At 36.6% G+C, this 21,492-nt stretch overlaps 1 protein-coding gene across 2 annotated transcripts in view; it reads right to left on the minus strand.

The window, feature by feature from the left end:
* ABR (ABR activator of RhoGEF and GTPase) overlaps nt 1-21,492 on the minus strand; it is a 1,041,787-nt gene that overhangs the window by 621,098 nt on the left and 399,197 nt on the right. For both annotated transcript variants that reach the window (XM_053706127.1, XM_053706128.1), the window contains exon 2: nt 16,868-17,052. In XM_053706127.1, coding sequence (XP_053562102.1) covers nt 16,868-17,052 — 185 coding nt within the window. The remainder of the gene's footprint in view (nt 1-16,867; nt 17,053-21,492) is intronic.

Consider the following 21,492-nt stretch of genomic DNA (forward strand, 5'->3'; position numbering starts at 1 on the left):
ATGGAAGAAATAAACAGAGGCGGAAACATGTAGCCAGGTTGCAAAACCAAGACACTGCTAATGCATCCACCGTCTCCGCCTGAGGATCCCTGGACCTGAAAAGGTACCTTGGAAACTGAGAAAACACATCTGTATAAAGATACCACTCTCCCGGATGTAAAGTCTGACGGCTGAGATAATCCACCTCCCAAATGTCTAAATCTGAGATATGAATCGTAGAGATTAGACAGATGATGAATTCCACCTAAGAACGTATTCAAGATACTTCTTAATTGCTAAGGGACTGCAAATCCTTATTGAAGATTGACACATGCCACAGTTGTGATATTGTCAGTCTGATAGAAAAATGAAAAAGTTATCGTAAAAGAGGCCAAGCCTGAAAAAGCTCTGAAAATAGCACAGAGTTCTAAAATATCAATTGGTAACCTCGCCTCTTGAGGTTTCCAAACCACTTGTGCAGTCAGAGACCCTTAGACAGCTCCCCAATCTGTAAGACTTGTATCCAATAAGAATACAATCCAGGAAGGACGAACAAAAGGAGGCCCCCTGAAAAAAACAATGATAATCTAATCCCCAAATCAGAGAGAGTTGAGTGTTGGAATTTAAGAATATCAGCTGTGATATCTGAAAACAATCCCTGCACCATTGATTCAGTATTCAAAGCTAAAGAGGTCTCAGATGAAAAACGAGCAAAAGGAACCACGTCCGATGCTGCAGTTACGAGACCTAAAACTTCCATGCACATAGCTACTGAAAGGAATGTTCTAGACTGCAAGTTTAGACAGGCTAACACCAATTACAATTGACTCTTGTCCGATAAAAACAAAGTAATGAACACCGAATCCATCTAGAAACCCAAAAAAAGGTGACCCTGGTCTGAGGAATCACGAAACTCTTAGGTAGATCCTCTAACCATGTCTTTAAGAAACAAAACTAGTTGATTCATGAGAGATTCTAATAAAAGAACATTTTAAGCTAATACCAAGATACCATCCAAATACGGAAGCACCACAAATACCCTACTGTCTGAATACAGAAAAAGGGCACCAAGAATCTTTGAAAAGATTTATAAAGCTTTCACTAGACAAAATGGAAAAGTGACAAATTGGTAAAGCTTACCTAAAAAAGAGAATCTCAGAAACCAAAAGTGGTCTGAATGAAATAAAATATGAGGATAAACGTCCTGTAAAATTGAGTGGACATGAAATAACCTTGCTGAACAAAAGGTATAATAGTCCTTATAGTCCCAACTTGAAAGTTGAGACTCTTACAAAACAATATAACGTTTTTAGATCCAAGATTGGACTGAATAAACCTTTCTTCTTTGGGATAAAGAATCAATTGAATAAAAACCCAAACCCTGCTCCTGCTAAAGGACTGGTATAATCACTCCTGAAAAAAAATTCACAGAGTGTACTAAGAAAGAAAGAATTTTCCCATACAAGGTTTCATTCTAAAATTCTATTCAGAACCCTAAGAATAATATAGATTTTGGACTGAGTTTCCAAAGACAATTAATCTGCTCCCCACCAGAAGGACTGGTTTGAGAACCGCATCTTCATGCAGTCTCAATAACTAGTAATTATATAGCGTTTTTCTCCCAGAAGGATACAAAAAAACGCTTTTCAGTGCTTGCACTCTGATATAGTAAACATAATAAAATGAATACATCTGAAGTAAATAAACAGAGTTATATACTTGAGAATCTGAAACTGCTTATGCTAACTGTTCAAAAAAAGGTTGAGAGAACAGTAATGTCAGCCACATATAAAGCTAAGCTAAAAATATAAACATTACATGAAAATGCTCTACTAAGGTTATATTCAAATTCTAAAGAATCCTAAAAATAAGTACCAATTTCCATAGAAATAGTAGTACAGTCTCAAAAAGGAAGCAGGATAAACCATTCTCTAGAATATATTACAGATAGTATATTGAAAAGGAAAAAAACCTCAGGAGCAAAATAAAATCTTAAAATCCAAATTTAAAAAGGATTAATAACATAGTTAATAGGAGGACTAGGCTCTTAAAAGCTAAAAATAAATAACAAAATGTCCTTAACAAAGAACAAAAAATGTTCAAATGAAAAATAAGGAGAATTTTTAGCAAAATTGTCTGATACAGGATCCTTTGAGCCAAAGAAACTTTCATCAGTAGAATAAACTTAAGTATGCTGTTGGTCAGAACAAAATTAATTAATTAAATCTTAATAATTTTGAAAAGTCTTTGTAAGTTTACTTAAAGGCATAATAGCAGTCCATAACCTTTTATGATAAAAGCAATAACATGAACTGAGAAAGTAAAAACAGTAAATGTCATTGTACATATAGAAACATGATTAGTATAAAATATGATAAATAAATGCCACATAATTGAGCTGAAGAAAATAACAGCTAAATAATGAAAAAAACACACTTAGATTTGAAGAATTGTGTTTCAGGGCATCATAGTTTCTACAGTAAAATTAGAGTCAGGATCAGAATGAGACATCTCGCAAAATGTAACAGAAAAAGAAAAATAACATTAGGCAAAACATTCAATTTCCACAATGTAACGGTTTCAGTAGATAGGAAAAAAACAAAGATTGTATTTTTTTAAACAAAAAATAAAATAAAAAAGCAGGCATAATAGCTTTCAAAAAACATGAAAACAGCGAGCAATGGAGGAAGAGTGGTAAAATAACTAAATTTTGGCGCCAAGAATGACGCATTACGCAAAAGGAAGTTAAAAAAAATTTGGCTCAAAACCAACACCAGGAAATGACGCCACTCGCGTCATAACAAATGTAACATCGCGCCAAAACTAGCGTCAACAAAGACGCAGGAAATGACTAAATTTGCGCCACTAAAGGCGCAACTATAAGCGGAAAAAATTTTGTGTCAAGAATGACGCAATATATAACAGCATTTTGCGTCCTCGCGAGCATAGATTTGCCCATAAAAAAATTTGAAAAACAAGTCAAATTGAGAAAAAAGACTGAGACCCCAGATAAGAAAAAAGTTTAAATAAACTTCCCAAACACGATTCCTATACTGAAACTGTTTAGACTGCAAAGGGAAATATACATAGATCTGACTCATGGCAAATAAAAGTAAAATACATATTTAAAACTATATATTAATACATAAAGCGCCAAACCATAGCTGAGAGTGTCTTAAACATAGATACACACTTACCGAAAGACACCCATCCACATATAGCAGACAGCCAAACCAGTACTGAAAACTATCAGCAGAGGTAATGGTATATAAGAGTATATCGCCGATCTGAAAAGGGAGGTAGGAGATGAATCCCTACGACCGATAACAGAGAACCCTTGAAAAGATTTCCCGTGAGAGAAACCATAAAATCAATAGACGATACTCTCTTCACATCCCTCTGACAAACACTGTACTCAGAGGAATTGGGCTTCAAAATGCTTAGAAGCGCTTATCATAGAAGAAATAATAAAAATCAAGCACAAACTTACTTCACCACCTCCATAGTTTGTAAAACTGAGTTGTGGGAGGTGTATTTATAGGAATTTTGAGGTTTGGGAAACTTTGCCCCCTCCTGGTAGGAATGTATATCCCCATACGTCACTAGCTCATGGACTCTTGCCAATTACATGAAAGAAATGTGTTCTGCTGCCGGTCAAAAAATTGGACAAACAGTTGTATTAATGTAAAGTTTTAGTCTGAAGTTTATATTTATAACACTCAGTGTGTGGATTTTATTTTAAATATAGGATTATTATTTATTTTTTAGTCGATTAATCTAAAAAAATAATCGTCTGATTAATCAATTATAAAAACAATCATTAGTTGCAGCCCTAATATATATATATATATATATATATATATATATATATATACACACACACATACACACACACACACATATACATACATACATATATTCTCACAGAACAATAATATACCTACAAAAATTGACCACTAGCCACAAAGGTGGTGCTGTTCACCTTAGAATATATATTTGCCCAGCAACATCAGGATGCTGATGGCAAAATGTGCAAAAAAAATAATTATAAGCAAAATATGATATAGGATGTGAAAGTAGAATATCTGAAAATGATATCAGAATGCTAGAACATATTTTTCACTTCACATGTGTTTCTACCATTGAATTTAACTTTTATGAACATTACATTCTATTTAAGGGGACATAATACAAATATGCTATATCACTTGAACGTGCTGCTCATTTTGCTTTAATGCTGTACAACCTTCTAAAGATTTGGGCACACCACACAGATATAAAGTTCTCTTTTTTCTGTAATTGTGTTGTTTTTTTTTCCAATTCCCATGAGAGGTTGAAGTGCTTACTCCAATCTTCAGAAACCTAGCACTGTAACATTCTGAAGTGTAGTAGCTCATGCAAATCTGTCACTTAGACGGAGCTCCATCCCAGGATGCATTTTCCAGTCTCATCTTTATGTTCTGCACCCTCTGTATCATGTCATGAGGCACAATCTGTTGGCACATTACTTTAAAGGACCACTTAAGTAAAAAAATTTACTTTCATGATTCAGATAGAGCGCACAATTTTAAACCACTTTCCAATTCACTTCCTTTATCTAAATGCACACAATCTTTTAATAGACACCAGCTCCTACTAAGCATGTGCAAGATTCACAGAATATACCTATATGCTTATTGTGATTGGCTGATGGCTGTCACATGATGCAATGTACTACTCATGTAAAATTTAAACAAAGTGCTTTTGCATTGATTATTTTATTCTACTGTGTCTAGTGGTCATTTAAAGATAAAAAATATTCAAAGCTTTTCTAGAACTGAGTCCTTAGACTTTAAAACAAAATTACAGTTTTAATTATTTTAAAACGTATTTTATATATAGATTTAATACAACGCAGTGCTTTATTTCTGCATATATACTTTTTTCCTTGAATACAATAGCTAACATTTCAATAACAAATTTAATTGTTTGGAAAGATATTTATCTCTAATTGTTTTTTGGCATAATGCTAAGTTTCGTTGAGATGGACACAAAAAAATCCTACGTATGTGTTTTTGAAAAGAGAAATAATGCTATTGGTGGAATAACAATGCTCATGACCGAGAATACAAAAAACTGACTATTTTAATGTTATTGTTAATTAGTAAAGAGCCAACATACTACACAACACTATAATATTAGCTAGACGTTTGTAGCGTACAACAATAAAAATACATTTACATGAATATAAAGTAGTGGGCTCTGCAGGTGAGTCACTGTTCGCTGTAAGTGCACTTTACATGAGATGACTGACAGATGGGCTCACAAGATTACATTCTAAAGGAAAATACATGTTTTTCCACACGGAGGGCTGCAAAGTACATTTTAAAAATGATTCTAAAAGAAACAAATAGTATACTGTAATTACAAACAAACCAATTAACTTGATATTTGTGGAACTATACAAGTGCCACTATCTGCTTGCAGTATGGAGCAAAGGCAGTTACTTCACAGTACAGATCAGTAAAGATATCTCTTTATGTTTATAGTTTGGTAAAGTGATAAAACAGTGGAGGGCCCGTTATTTGTTTATACATATGAATTGTAATTTCATTATCAGGAGATATATTCACCTTTTAAATTCAGTTTCTCTAATTCTGGTGTTTACTAATACCAATACCTTTGTTTTGTGTATTTGCTAGTTTTGAAAGAAAATAAATAAAGTTGGAATTAATAAACAAAATGCAGTGATTGGGCGTAATGTGGCCCCTGGAGTTTAGGCAGGACAGGCCTTAAAGGGACACTATACACTCATTTTCATATAACTGCATGTAATAGAAACTACTATAAAGAATAAGATGCACAGATACTGATATAAAAATCCAGTATAAAACTGTTTAAAAACTTACTTAGAAGCTCTCAGTTTAGCTCTGTTGAAAAGGTAGTTGGAAAGCCCACTGCAAATGGGAAATAAGACACTCCCCCCTCCCCCCTCTTTTGCATATGAAAAGACCCTTTACACAAACAGGAGCAAGCTGGAGTTATGCTGGCTTGGTTAGGAGTCTAAAAATAAGAGCAATGTTATTTAAAAATAACCAAACTATACATTTAAAAAAACAACAACAAAAAAACTGTATGGGCTGTATAAATAGATCATCTACAAAACATTTATGCAAAGAAAAAATTAGTGTATAATGTCCCTTTAAGTAAAAGGTAGGCGGTGCGGAATACTAAGCCAGGAATATACTGAACTGTATTGAGAAAAACATAAAAAGTGAGACTAATAGTTATCCTGCTGTACAAACTTGTAGGTCTCAAAAAAATCTTTGATAAAATGTATGGATTCTATTCTACATGACTACAAACCTACAAGTGTATCACAAAGGCATAAATACACCAGGGAAGCAGGTTTCGGAAAAGACAGCATAGCATTGGGAGGGGATCTATGGTACTACAGAGAGAGAGGTTGTGTATTTGTGCCACAACTGTCCTGCAGAGAGGTTGTACAGTTCAACCATAAGAAAGATAAAAAAATAGATAAAGATGATCCATAGCACAACAGTGTGGAGATAGAACTACGTAGGTAAAAGGGCAGAAAAGGTAGACTAAGGATTCTATCAATCTGTGACAATGCCCATTTACTGGATTTTATTGATCTCATTGTGACATTGTTCAATGCTATCAAGGATTAATCCTGCTTCCTCTGATTCATACAGGTCTCCTTATTAGATATAATATAAATGTATTTTCTGTTACACATAGTCCTGTTTTTATAGCTGAATTGTAATATATCACAAACAGAGCTAAAACAATATGGGCCAGATTACAAGTGGAGCTCTAAATATCGCTTTCAAGAAAGCAATAGTTGCGCTGCACTGTGTAATACCAGCACATGCTAAAGTGCGCTGGTATTACAAGTTAACAGCAATTGCAGTTTTTTGCTAAAATATATATTTATTATTTTTTTTAAAAAAGCTATTTTTTTTAAAAGGGAGTAGGGACATAATAATGCTAAATCACTTGAAACATGCAGTATAACTGTAAAAAGCTGACAGGAAAATATCACCTGAGCATCTCTATGTAAAAAAGGAAGATATTTTACCTCACAAGTTCCTCAGCTCAGCAGAGTAAGTTCTGTGTAAAAAGTTATACTCCGCTGCAGCCCAGCTGCAGGTAAAAAAAAAAATAAAAAATGAAGAAATGAACAGCAGCCAATCAGCATCAGCAGTGCTGAGGTCATGAACTCTTTTACTGTGATCTCATGAGATTTCACTTAACTCTCATGAGATTTCATTGTAAACTTCCTTACACTGAATAGGGAAATAAGATGAGAGTGCATGTAAGCTCGCCCCTTCCGCTGTCTCGGGACAGACATACTAATTTGCTGCTTAGAAATACTTTACAATGGGAGGTGACTACTGAGAAACTTTTGAGGTAAAATATCTTTCTATTTTACATAGTGATGTTCAGGTGATATTTTCTAGTCAGCTTTTTACAGCTATGCTGCATCACTTTCAAGTGTTTAAACATTTGAGTATTATGGCCCTTTAATGTAAAAAACTAAAATGCCCTCTATTTTGAGGGCATTTGGGGCACTTTAAGCAAATTAACCAATTAATTTTCTTATTGCTTATTGCTACGGCGAGCTCGCGGTAGCAATAATAACCAGCCACTTGTAAATTGCGGGTGCGCGTTAATTTAGCGCTCCACTTGTAATCTAGCCCTATATGTGCTTCTCATCCTCCATATCAATTCTTTAAGCTGCAGCCAGAGCTTAAAGGGACAGTAAACACCTTATAATTACAAGACATTTCTGTTTTATTGCTATAAAATAACAAAGCCAAATCTATACATTATTTAAAACAAATTAACATCATCTTTTTACAGCAATTATTTTTTAATAGCCAAACTACACCCACCATTTTCTTGTTTGGATGAACCAATCTGGGCTTTATTCTACAGACAACAAGGCTAGCCACTGTCATAAAGTTAGTACAAGCTGCATTATTTTGCACGTATTAGCTGATAGAGGTCAATTAGGGAAATATATGTAGCAGGGCTAGCCTTGATACATCAGTAGGTGCTTTCTAAGTACTGAGAATTATCAACTACTTAATTTTCAGAGTAAACTTACCTGAAAGGGGGCCAAAATAAACAATGGGCACAAATTGTAAAGTTGTTTCATTATGCATAAATTCCACCCTTAGCATTGGAAGGGCTCTGGGCAAGACAAACTGTGGGGTCCCTCAGCCCTGCCTCCTTATTCCCCACCGCTGTCCCAACATTCAGTGTGTCCTATATAAAGAATAAAGAGCAGGACTGCACATAACTAACCATTTTATATAAAAATCTCAAGATGTTTACTGCCCCATTTAACTACATTTTGTGTATCATTTTATTACTCACTCTCGGATTTAGTCACTTATTTGTAGGAATGCCTGTTAAGTTCAACTGATCAGAAAATACCACATTTATAAAAGTCTCAACTAATTACACAAACCTTAACTTAAGAAGCTGAAGCACACGGCTGGTGACAAAGCAGACTGAGCTGGCTGTAGGAGCGGGTAAAGATTTTGTCAGCCAATAGATAATGAGGGTGAGTGTTATAGAGCACATCAGAAGAGGAAATAGAGAGTCAACAGCAGATATTACCAGTATGATCTGATCGTGTGACCCCAACTAGAAGAAATGTGTTATTTAGGAATGTAAGGTCCTCTTTTAAACCACGAATATGAAAGCTCCTACTCAGTGGAGTACGACCTTTGCCCATGAGGAGTCACAGTAGAATAGTTTCCCTGTCACAGTCACTGTGAGCTGCAGAAGACGTCAGAGAGGAAAGTAGCATGTGCTTTCACTGCTTCTAGAAATAAGTAATATACAAATAATTACTTGATAAAAAAATACAATTTACATATCTTCAAAGATTCAGGACCTGGAAGGGATGGGCACAGAGCATAGCAATTGGCTTCTTAGGCTTCTGCGCAAAGGACAGAGGCCTTAGATCAATTCATCTGTATATGCATAAACATTCATACAACCAAACGTAGTACTGTAGGACATATATATGTACAAATAGTATGTAAGGGGTTAAAACTGCAATCGCACCACTAATTAGTGAAGTTCACCTTTCTTGCATATTGGGAGCTGTACCTTGATCATATGTTTAACCTTTAATTCCTACACACTTTGCCAGTGACTCGTTAGCAGCTGGATAAGTGGGCAGTATTCCTCCCTTGTTGTTATATATACTGTACAAGTTAGTCTGCATCATATTAACATGTAGCAAATGATGTAATGCTGTAATTTGCTGCTTGTGACATTAATATGATATGAAAAATACTGTCACTCATTACCCCTTATATGTCAGACTGCACTGTAAGTTCTATAAAGAAAGAGTGAGCTGTTAAAATGTTACAAATGACACATACACTGATCTTTCCAATAAACAACTGAAGTGATTGGTTGCTGATCCTCCAGTTAGGGTTTAGAGTTAAAGGGACAGTATACACTCATTTTCATATAACTGCATGTAATAGACACTACTATAAAGAATAATATGCACAGATACTGATATAAAAATCCAGTATAAAACTGTTTAAAAACTTACTTAGAAGGTGTCAGTTTGGCTCTGTTGAAAAGGTAGCTGGAAAGCCCACTGCAAGTGGCAAATAAGACACTCCCCCCTCCCCCTTCTTTTGCATATGAAAAGACCCTTTACACAAACAGGAGCAAGCTGGAGTAGGTAGTCGAGCATATTCACATAAAACTTTGGGGCTTGGTTAGGAGTCTGAAAATCAGAGCAATGTTATTTAAAAATAAGCAAAACTATACATTAATTTAAAAAAAAAACTTTATGGGCTATATAAATAGATTATCTACAAAACATTTATGCAAAGAAAAAATGAGTGTATAATGTCCCTTTAAGTATCTGGCTACAAAACAGGCTCCAACATTTTTCAGCAAAATGTTTTGCAGTACACCATATCAGCCAATGGGCTAATATAGAGGACTTACAGAGTTAGGAAACACATTTATCGTTAGGCTTGGGGTCAAAGTTAGGGTTAAATAGAGAATAAGTAACCAATGAGGTAAAATCATTCGGTTGGTGTTTGCTGTACTGGTGACATGGTCACCAATTTTGAGAAAGTAAAAATTATGTGCAAGCATTTTATCAATTAAGGCTTTAGCACACTTTTTGTAAACAAATTAAATAAATACAGACACACACACGTTGGAACAATATAGAGCACCCTAGTAGAGAATAGTTGACTTAGGTCTCTTGCAAATGCATGAATGTGAGGGGGCTGGGTTCAAAAAAGTATTCCCTTTTCCTAAATAAGAAATTAAAGGGACATCGTATTATAATATTGTTAACCCCTTTAACATGTTCAAAATAATCTATTTTACCTGCTGGAGTGTATAAAATTGTTTACAAATAGCTCCTTTACATTTATTTTGTCATTTGAAGTAGCTTCTATTGGCTCTTGAAATCTCCACATATACTAAAAATGTCAATACTGCTGTATTTGGTGCAGAAAAGCTATGAAAGCAGAAAAATCTGCTTGTGTCTGTATACTGCCCCTTTAATGAGCACAAAACTGAAATTCAAAAAAACAGAAACAAGATTTTCCTATACTAGTTTCCCTAGTAATAAGCACACACTGTAGGAATCCTGTATATGTAAGTCTAAGAGCCCAACTGTTTGCAGATCCCCTTCATACAACAGTGCAACTCTCAGCAGGGCCCTCTTCCCATTTGATCCCTATAAATGTTACCTTGTATATCGCCTATGTTTATAGCGCTGCTGAATCTGTTGGCGCTCTACAAATAACCGATAATAATAATACATTACAAACTATTGTAGCATATCAGTTCAAACCCTCGGCTTTTATCTTATCTTCTGAGAACTGAGATCAAATTAACAGCGTTGTAAGCTTGTGAATAGTGAGCTAAACTTGGACTCACCCTTAAAGGACAATAAAGTTTTTTTGTTTTTTTTCAATATGCATAAAAAATGAATCACTGAATTGCAAATGAACTGCATGGAAAACTGCATTTTATTAGTACAGGAGAAAACTGCTTGTGCAGTGAGGCTGCCGGTGTGGAGGATTAGCATGGACTATACCTCATATAGTCAGTTCATTAAAAGGGACATGAAACCCAAACATTTTCTTTTGTGATTCAGACAGAACATAGAATTTTAAACAACTTTCCAGTTTACTTATATTATTTAATTTGCTTCATTCTCTTGTTATGCTTTGCTGCAATTTGTATCTAGGTAAGCTCAGGAGCAGCAAAGAACCTAGATTCTAGCTGCTGATTGGTTGATGCATAATGCATATATATACCGATTGTCAATGGCTCACCCATGTGTTCAATTAGAAACCAGTAGTACATTGCTGCTCCTTCAGCGAAGGATACAAAGTAAACAAAATAAATTAGATAATAGAAGTAAATTGTAAAGTTGTTTGAAATCAAATGTTCTATCTGAATCATGAAAGAAAATATTTGGGTTTCATGTCCCTTTAAAGTAGTACTTTTTTTTATGTAAATATATATAGTCAAACGTCACCAAATACCTGAACTTTTATGTAGCATTCAAGATAGCGGAGGGGTAATAGGCACTTTGTAACAATCAGATTAAACTAACATAAGGGAAACTAAATACCTTGTGATAAAAGACAATTCTGTTGTTTTACTATAAAAACAAAATAGCACCTTGTTTGTAGCAATTGTGTTTCAATTGCCAAACTCCAACACTCTATTGTTTGAAGGAGGCAATCTGGACTAGTTACTGACGAGGCTAGCCACAGTCATAACTTTAGCAAAAACTGCACTGATTTTGTAGTCAGCTGAGGTCAGTTAGGTACAGTAATGTAGCAGGGTTAGCCTCTCTGCAGTGAGCATTTACATTTCTTAAAACTAGAAAACTCACAGTTAAATTACACGAAAAGGGGGCAATATAATTATAGTGCTAATTTGTTCTGTCACCCGTAAGTAAACATTTATATTACAATCTCAAGGTGTTTACTGTCCTTTTAAAGACTTTATTTATATATTTTCATCTCTCTCTTTCTCTCTCTCTCTCTCTCTCTCTCTCTCTCTCTCTCTCTCTCTCTCTCTCTCTCTATATATATATATATATATATATATATATATATATATATACACACACATACATACACAGTATCTCACAAAAGTGAGTACACCCCTCACATTTTGTAAATATTTTATTATATCTTTTCATGTGACAACACTGAAGAAATGACACTTTGCTACAATGTAAAGTAGTGAGTGTACAGTCTGTATAACAGTGTACATTTGCTGTCCCCTCAAAATAACTCAACACACAGCTTAATGTCTAAACCATTGGCAACAAAAGTGAGTACACCCCTAAATGGAAATGTCCAAATTGGGCCCAAAGTGTCAATATTTTGTGTGGCCACCATTATTTTCCAACACTGCTTTAACCCTCTTGGGCATGGAGTTCACCAGAACTTCACAGGTTGCCACTGGAGTCCTCTTCCACTCCTCCATGACGACATCACGGAACTGGTGGATGTTAGAGACCTTGCGCTCCCCCACCTTCCGTTTGAGGATGCCCCACAGATGCTCAATAGGGTTTAGGCCTGGAGACATGCTTGGCCAGTCCATCCACTTTGCCCTCAGCATCTTTAGCAAGGCAGTGGTTGTCTTGGAGGTGTGTTTGCGGTTGTTATGTTGGAATATTGCCCTGCGGCCCATCATGCTCTGCTTCAGTATGTCACAGTACATGTTGGCATTCATGGTTCCCTCAATGAACTGTAGCTCCCCAGTGCCGGCAGCACTCATGCAGGCCCAGACCATGATAGTCCCACCTTGATGTTTGACTGTAGGTAAGACACATTTGTCTTTGTACTCCTCACCTGGTTGCCGCCACACACGCTTGACACCATCTGAACCAAATTAGTTTATCTTGGTCTCATAGGACCACAGGACATGGTTCCAGTAATCCATGTCCTTAGTCTCTTCGTCATCAGCAAACTGTTTGCAGGCTTTCTTGTGCATCATCTTTAGAAGAGGCTTCCTTCTGGGACGAAAGCCATGCAGTTCAATTTGATGCAGTGTGCGGCATATGGTCTGAGCACTGACAGGCTGACCTCCACCCCTTAAACCTCTGCAGCAATGCTGGCAGCACTCATACGTCTATTTCCCAAAGACAACCTCTGGATATGACGCTGAGCACGTGCACTCAACTTCTTTGGTCGACCATGGCGAGGCCAGTTCTGAGTGGAACCTGTCCAGTGAAACCGTTGCATGGTTTTGCCCACTGTGCTGCAGCTCAGTTTCAGGGTCTTGGCAATCTTCTTATAGCCTAGGCCATCTTTATGTAGAGGAACAACAGATCATCAGAGAAATCTTTGCCATGAGGTGCCATGCTGAACTTCCAGTGACCAGTATGAGAGAGTGTGAAAGCGATAACACCAAATTTAACACACCTGCTCCCTATTCACACCTGAGACCTTGTAACACTAATGAGTCACATGACACCGGGGAGGGAAAATGGCTAATTTGGCCCAATTTGGACATTTCCACTTAGGGGTGTACTCACTTTTGTTGCCAACGTTTTAGACATTAATGGCTGTATGTTGAGTTATTTTGAGGGGACAGCAAATTACACTGTTATACAGGCTGTATACTCACTACTTTACATTGTAGCAAAGTGTCATTTCTTCAGTGTTGTCACACTTTTAATGATCATCAACAATCTTTGTCAGATATTGCAACTTTTTTGTCCTTTACATGTTTGTTAGACAGGAGAAGTCAGTGATTGTAAATAAATGTGTTCTTAATTAAAATGTTATTGCTAGTTTGGCTTTCTAGCAGAAGGTTAGATCTCTATAAGGGATAAGAGGTCACACTAATTTTGTTTTCTACTTTGAAGGAACACAATTTACGCAACTCTACTCATTTTAAAAGAAATATACTCTATATGGTCAGATGTACGTTAATACATCACACCTATATGAGCTTGCTGTACATCCCATTCCAAAACCATGGACATTAATATAGTGTTGCCCCCCTTGCAATCAGTGTTTCAATTCATCACATATCTGTTCAATGGGGTTCAGGTTAGGGCTCTGTGAAGGCCTCTCAAGTTCCTCCACCCCTTGGACCACATCATGGACCTTGTTTTGTGCACAGGGGCACAGTCATGCTGGAACAGGAATGGGCCTTACACAAAATGTTGCCACAAAGTTGAAAGCACCCACATTTTTAAAATGTATTTGTATATTATAGCATAAAGATCTATACATCCAAGTACTATATTCACTTGCATGCTCTCCTCACATACACACCAGCCATTATAGAACCTTACAGTTTATTTGCTTTTAATATTGTGGCATTCTCAGACTGTGGCTATTTTGCCAAAGGTAGGTTGAGATATTGAATAATTTGATTAGTTCCCCTACCTATTATCTGGAGATGTCCTGTTTATATTTTAAGAATTGTTATTACCTAATAAAGATTTGTTTTTAACATTATATTTTCTGGTTGAGATATTCTGTGTACAGGTTATGTGTATGATTCTACACAATGGAATAATCATATCCTGCCAGAGATGAGTGCATTAAGATGACCCTTCACTATAACTAAGGGGCCTAGCCCAAGCCCTGAAATACAGCCCGGATGGCATTCTTTACATAACTCTAGCCAACACTGGCATTGTATATCTTGATGTGAGGCTTGTGTACAGCTGCTCGACCATAGAGACCCATTTTATGAAGCTTCTGATGCACAGTTCTTGCGCTAATGTTGCTTCCATAGGCAGTTTGGAACTCTGTAGTAAGTGATGCAACCTATGATAGGCGATTTTTACACTCTATGCACCTCAGTACTCAGCAGCCGAGCTCTGTAAATTTGCGCTGTCTACCATTTTGTGGCTGGGCTGTTGTTCTTTGACACTTCCACTTCACAATAATAGCACTTACAGTTGCAGGGCAGATCTAGTAGAACAGAAATGTCATAAAATGACTTGTGGCAAAGGGTGCATTCTATGACAGTGCCACGTTTAAAGTCATTGAGCTCTGCAGTACAACCTATTGTACTTCTAATGTTTGTCTACAGACATTTCTTGTGCTGCATTTTATGCACCGTGGCAAAAACACTTAATTAGATGGGGTGGAAATATAGTGTACATTGCACTTATATATCAATTAATAAAATGGCTTAGCTACATATATATATACAGTTCTGGTTTGCACAAAATCCAATGTCTGCCTCACAATAGGGCACCATAATGAACCAGTATTATTTGGATTCAAATCCAAGGACATCCATAAAAAACAAAAACTTTCTACACAGATTAAACACAAATAGCAATTAGTTCTAAAAGGTGTAGGTATAGATGGAACACATTCAATGACACACTTTGTTCCCAGCTATGACAAACCAGTTTTAGGAAGATTATATAACTCTATAAGTGGGCTTGCTTATTCTCTTATGGAGTCAATTTATTGTGTGTCCTCTATTGGGAATCATGGGTAAATTCTTGTCACAAAGCTCATAATACTGTACTATATTTCTCTCTACAGGGCATCATAGCTACTTGATAGGGATATAAAACATTTGTACAGCATATATGTTTTAAATTCAATAGCAGCTATCATTCTTTTCACAGTAACTCTAATCTACCTTGTTAAATGTTTTCAGTGATGTAAAATATTAAAATGTCCTCATACATTTACCTTATTTCTCGGCATTTCTATGTGTATACTGTATCTCTATAACATTAATAAAGAAACTGGGGTGTAAAAAGAATTGAAAATGTTATTCAGGGGTCTCCACATTTAACATAACAAAACAAAAAAAAAGGTTCAGTAAACACCGCAATTATAGGACTACACCTGTCAGTATAATAAAGCAAATGAAAAGCTGCATTGAGAGTAAGGCAGGTGTTAGCTCTGCCACAAGCAAAGATTACACGCTGCTTTGATTGGAAGTGTGCTGTGCAGACTGAGCAAATGGCTAACTTTTCTGAATCCTATCATGACCAAATGCCACTAGTTGCTTTAGAGAATCTGGACAAATAGGAACTATACATATATATTTATGAGCAACTTACAATACAATGGAGACTTAACCAGCACTGAAATGGTGTCCAACGGAATAAAAACGTGCAGAAGAGTTTGTTTTTTGTTAACCAGTTACATATTATTTTGTTCACAAATCACAAATATGATTTTAATTTATTTCCCTCAGTGTTTCACTATACAAATGTTTATGCTTTTAATGACATCTGCTCCTTGCTGTTCATTTCCTTTAATTCACCTTAATTTACCTCTTATCCACAACTAAGTATCACAGCACTTGACACAGACAACATGAGTCACTTTTGACATATATAGACAAAAATGGGTGAAGAGTATATGAGATAGAAGTGATGAAAATAAGCACAAATATAACTAAATAGGTTAAAGTAATAATATAAGAAGGAAACAGTAATACTGTACAAGCACTAAAGAAATAGCATAAACGAGTACTGCTTCAAAACAAGGCATTGCTGGAAGAGATTATAATACTCAGTCTTTCTTCAATACATCAGTTTCATCTATACAAGTAATTATATTGCTGTATCTCACTGCTCACCAATATACTAAGCTTCCAAAGCTAAAATTGAAACAAATGTAAATGTCAGGCAAGGAATACTGAAGCTGGCAAACTACATTATAATTTAGCTTTCAAAAGGATCTAAAACATATTAAATAGAGTGTGTTCCGAGAAGCGCGTATTGCGACAACCAAAATTAAAACACATAATTGCCCTTTTTGCCAGCAAACCATTATAGAGGATACATATCTATAATTATCCAGATAATTATAATAATGACAACGACAGAAAACAGCAGAAGAAAATAAAACTGACTTACCCCAGGTAGCAGCCCCTCAGGGGGGGTAGGGGAGGCACCATCTCCGCTATCCTGGCTCCTGGCACTAAGCTGAGGGGACATGGTGGGAGACTCATCGATATAGGGCATGGTTTCCGAGCCTTCGCGGGAGCTCTTCTGCTCCTCATTCCCTTCGGGGTCGTAACCGTCTGTACCGTAGTTGAAGTCTGTGACAAGGAATAAGAAAGGCCGTTGAGTGCCTTCAATGAGGGCAGCCAGTGAGGACTGGTACTGCTTGTGCCTGGGGGTCATGCTGGCATCGAGAGCAGAAGTGAGGAGAAGGTGCAAAGGCAGAGAAAAGAAAGATGTAGGAAGTAAAAACGAGGGATGGAAGAGTGAAATGGAAAACAGGCGAGAGGGGAGAAACTTAAAGAAAAATGCGGGAAAGGGCAGAAATAAATGAGGGGGAGGAAATGAACAGAATAAAAGAACAGAGCAGAAATGTCAACAAAAGAAATGAAAAAAAGGTAATAAAAGGAAAAGTAACAAGCAGGGAAATAACAAAAATGAAGGGTGAAAGAAAATGATAAAGAAAAGATAAATGTAGAGGCTGAGTCAGAAAAGAGCTTAGAAGTGAGCACTGTCAGCCCTGCAGCCACAAGCAGATAGCAGAGGTCAATTGGCCACCTCTGAAACACAGCAAAAACTACAACTAAAGGATTAGGGGAAGCCTGGTAGCTTGAGAAAACTGGAAAATCAGCGGCTGTCCACAGATGACAGCATCAGAGCTATTCCGGGCCCTGCTTGCTGCCTCCTTCTCTGAGTCACAGTGAGACAGAAGGGGGTGGGGGGCTTACAGTTTCCATTTTAAAGCACCAGTTCTTGTACAAATAAGGTATCTACTAAACCTACAGAAATTAAAGAATCATTCCCTTTAGCTTTTTTTTTTTTTTTTTTCTCACTCCAAGAGAGCTATTTTGTTTTTTGTAGGCGTTTTAAGATCTAACTCTAAATGATAGGCCCTAAGCCCCTGCTACTGGCATCACCATGGTAACGTTCAATGCAGGATTTTTAACATGATGGGCAGCCACTTTTCAAACTACTAATCAGTTATTGTTTGGAGTGGGTTCTCTCAAGCGTGCAAGAATGGACAACCAGATGTCAACAGTGAAAATGAATTCAGGTAGCCTTTAACTCTTGCCCTCCCAGGTTTAAAGCAAATGCATCTTACTTGTTAAAGGACTTTATACATTTCATACAATAAAAAGAAGAATATTACTTTTAGTTCCAGTATTGATTAAAAACTGTGGACATACCTCTGCCTGCTTAGCATAGGCCTAATTCTGGAGGATTCGCATCACTCCAAGTTTTTCTACTTGATCTTAAAGGGACAGTAAAATCTTTAGAACCATAAGGCAGCAGTGTTTGGAACAGTGTATAACATTACTACAAAGATTGTTGCAAACACTGCTGCCACAAAGTTCTAAAGAAATGAGCACCCTCCTGAACTCATAGGAGCCTATCTAGATTTAGTTTCAACAAAGGATACCAAGTGAACAAAGCAAACTTAATAACAGAAGTAAATTGGAAATGTGTTTACAATTGCACCCTCTGTCTGAATCATGGATGTTTCATTTTGACTATACTGTCCTTTTAAGTATTTCCTGCATTCCCAAAAGGACCTCAATGTAAATGATAAATACAACTGTGTAGGTTTATTTTCTTTCCACCTCCTATCTTATTGGCAGTGAACAATTAACCACTAGCGCGCACGCCTAGTGAGATCACTCGATACTCATGTTCTGCAACTGAACACCATCCTCTTGGTCAAAACCCATTTGAAGCATTTCCAAGCAATGCCTTAAGAGGCAGGTGTACCTCCCCAGGCTATAGTAGGCAGACCTGTTTAACATCCTCACAATGCAATATGTTGCTTAAATTGCATGCTCTATCTGAATCATAAAAGAAAAAAATGTGGGTGCCATATCCCTTTAACCCCTTAACGACCAAGGACGTGCCAGGTACTTCCTCCAAAAAACGGTCCTTAACAACCATGGACGTACCTGGCACGTCCTCAGTCAAATTGAGCACTGGAAGTGATCGCAATTGCTTCCAGCCGCTCTCAGGGTACTGCAGCGATGCATTGATATCGAGGCATCGTGCAATACCCTTTAGGCAGTAACCGATGCAGAGAGGGCCACTCTTCTGCTGACTCCACAAAGGCTAGCCCTGCTACATATCTGTCCCTAATTGACTTTATCAGATACCAACTGCAAAATAAAGCATTTTACACTTACTTTATGATGGTTGTTAGCCTTGTTGTCTGCAGACTAATGTCCAGATTGGTTCCTCATAATAAGGCAAATGGTGGGTATTTGGCAATTGAAAAACTATAGCAGTAAAAAGGATGTTAATTTGTTTAAAATTTTTTAGGAATTGGCAGATATGTATTTAGGTTTTAAATCCCTTTAAATGACCACTAAACACAACAGAATAGCACAATCAAATGCATTATAAAGAGACAATGCAAAAGCACTTAGTTTGAATTTCAAATGAGTAGTAGATATTCTTTTCTGGCGAATGTCAAAGTGAATTGCATTTTCCTTCTTAATGCATCATGTGACAGTCTTCAGCCAATCACAAAATATCCTGTGAATCGTGCACATGCTCAGTAGGCGTTTGAGTCTCAGAATGTGTGCATATAAAAAGATTGTGCACATTTAGATAATGGAAGTGAATTTGAAAATTGTTTAGAATTGTGTTCTCTATCTTAATCATGCAAGTTTAATTTTGAATTGACTGTCCTTTTAAAGGGACACAATACTTGAAAGTGATGCAGCATAACTGCAAAAAGCTGACATGAAAATATCACCTGCACATCTCTATGTAAAAAGGGAAGATATTTTACCTCACAATTTCTTCAGCTCACTACAGTAAGTGCTCTGTAAACAGATATACTTCAGCTGCAAGTTGAAAATAAAATAGCCAATCAGCACCAGCAGTGCTGAGGTCATGTAATTGTTTTGCTGTGATCTCATGAGCTTTCTTCCTTTTTACATGTGAGATGTTCAGGTGATATTTTCTAGTCAGCTTTTTATAGCTATGCTGCATCACATTCAAATGCTTCAACATGTGGGTATCATGTCCCTTTAATTAACACGTCTAAATACAAATGTAACAATAATTCCTAGAGTTAAAATGACATTACTACATTTAGTCATTAACCCTTGCACCAGAAACAAACAAGGTACTAAGAATAGATTTAAAAATAGAGATATTGTTGTGAAACAAACAACAATGTTTATGAGAGAGAGAGAAAATCAAATGTGTTATGTAATAAGCTTTACATAGACAACATCTACACAGAATAAATAGGAAGTTACGCGTCGGGACTCATGTTAAAAAAAATACATATTTTCATCTGCACAATTTTGTTTGTTTAAAGTAACATTTTGTCATCATAACAGTTTAAAAATGCCCCTTGTTCCCTTACAAAGGAAGATCTTTGTAGGAGATCTCAATGCACTTTTCACAATATTGATTTACCCTACACCTTTACTTTTCCTTAATAGAGGCAAATATTTGCATAATTAATGAGCAGTAAAAGCAGGAGACAAGACGTAAAGCCAGATCAATAGCTTTCCTTATTGAGTGAAGAACGGCTAATAAATGCCAAAGGCCTCAGTACAAGATCTGGGACTATAAGGATGGATACATCATACGAAAAAAAAAAAGAAAAAAAAAGATGTGAATGAATGAAACAGACACAACAAACAGCATGCTACCTAGGATCTTCAAGCTAAAAAATGGCTGGATATTAGATGAACCAGTGCCCGGTTTTTAATAATCCTATTATAAACAAGGGCACTTTAATTCATCAAAATTGACATTTCACTCATTTTCTTCATAAACTTACCTTTTAATCCTGACAGCCGCTCCAGCGATTCCTCCGGACGTCGGAAGCCTCTTCATACGTCAGAAATGACAAATCCGGCTTCCTCCAATCACGGCTCCCCCCCCCCCGGGAAATCATGGCCTGAGGCAACGCCGTGATTGGAGGAAGCTAGATTTGTCATTTTGAACCCACGAAGAGGGCTTGCAACGGGCGGAGGAAGCACTGCAGCGACTGTCAGGATTAAAAGGTACGTTTTTGAAGAAAACTAGTGAAATGTCAACTTTGATGAATTAAAGAGCCCTTGTTTTTAATAGGATTATTAAAAACTGGGCACCGATTAATCTACATTGACCATCACTTTTACTCCTTGGTTTCTAAACAATCTTCTTAGACCCCCTAATACAACTAAAGGGTTAATTCAATCCTATAAGGGAAAAAAGTAACTTAAAATAAAGTCTCTCCACAGAAATAATTTAATATTTATTAAAAAATAAAAATTATAAAGGACATTTAGCACATGTAATAATATAACTATTATTGTGTTTAAAGAGAGAAGACCTGCTATTTCATGGCAGTAAAGGGAATAATAAACCCATAAAAATGTGACCTGCTTACTTGACTAAGGGGTCGATTTATGAAGCTGCAGCAGACAGGGGAGCACATACGCGCCACTGTCTGCCGCAGCTCACCTCTAGCGGGCTGAATTCCGCTGCCGGAATTCAGCATTGCACACGAGTGCTATTTTGCGCTCACTTACAATCCCACCCCCTGC

Source organism: Bombina bombina, chromosome 3, assembly GCF_027579735.1.
Source record: "Bombina bombina isolate aBomBom1 chromosome 3, aBomBom1.pri, whole genome shotgun sequence".
In the NCBI taxonomy this organism is placed as follows: Eukaryota; Metazoa; Chordata; class Amphibia; order Anura; family Bombinatoridae; genus Bombina; species Bombina bombina.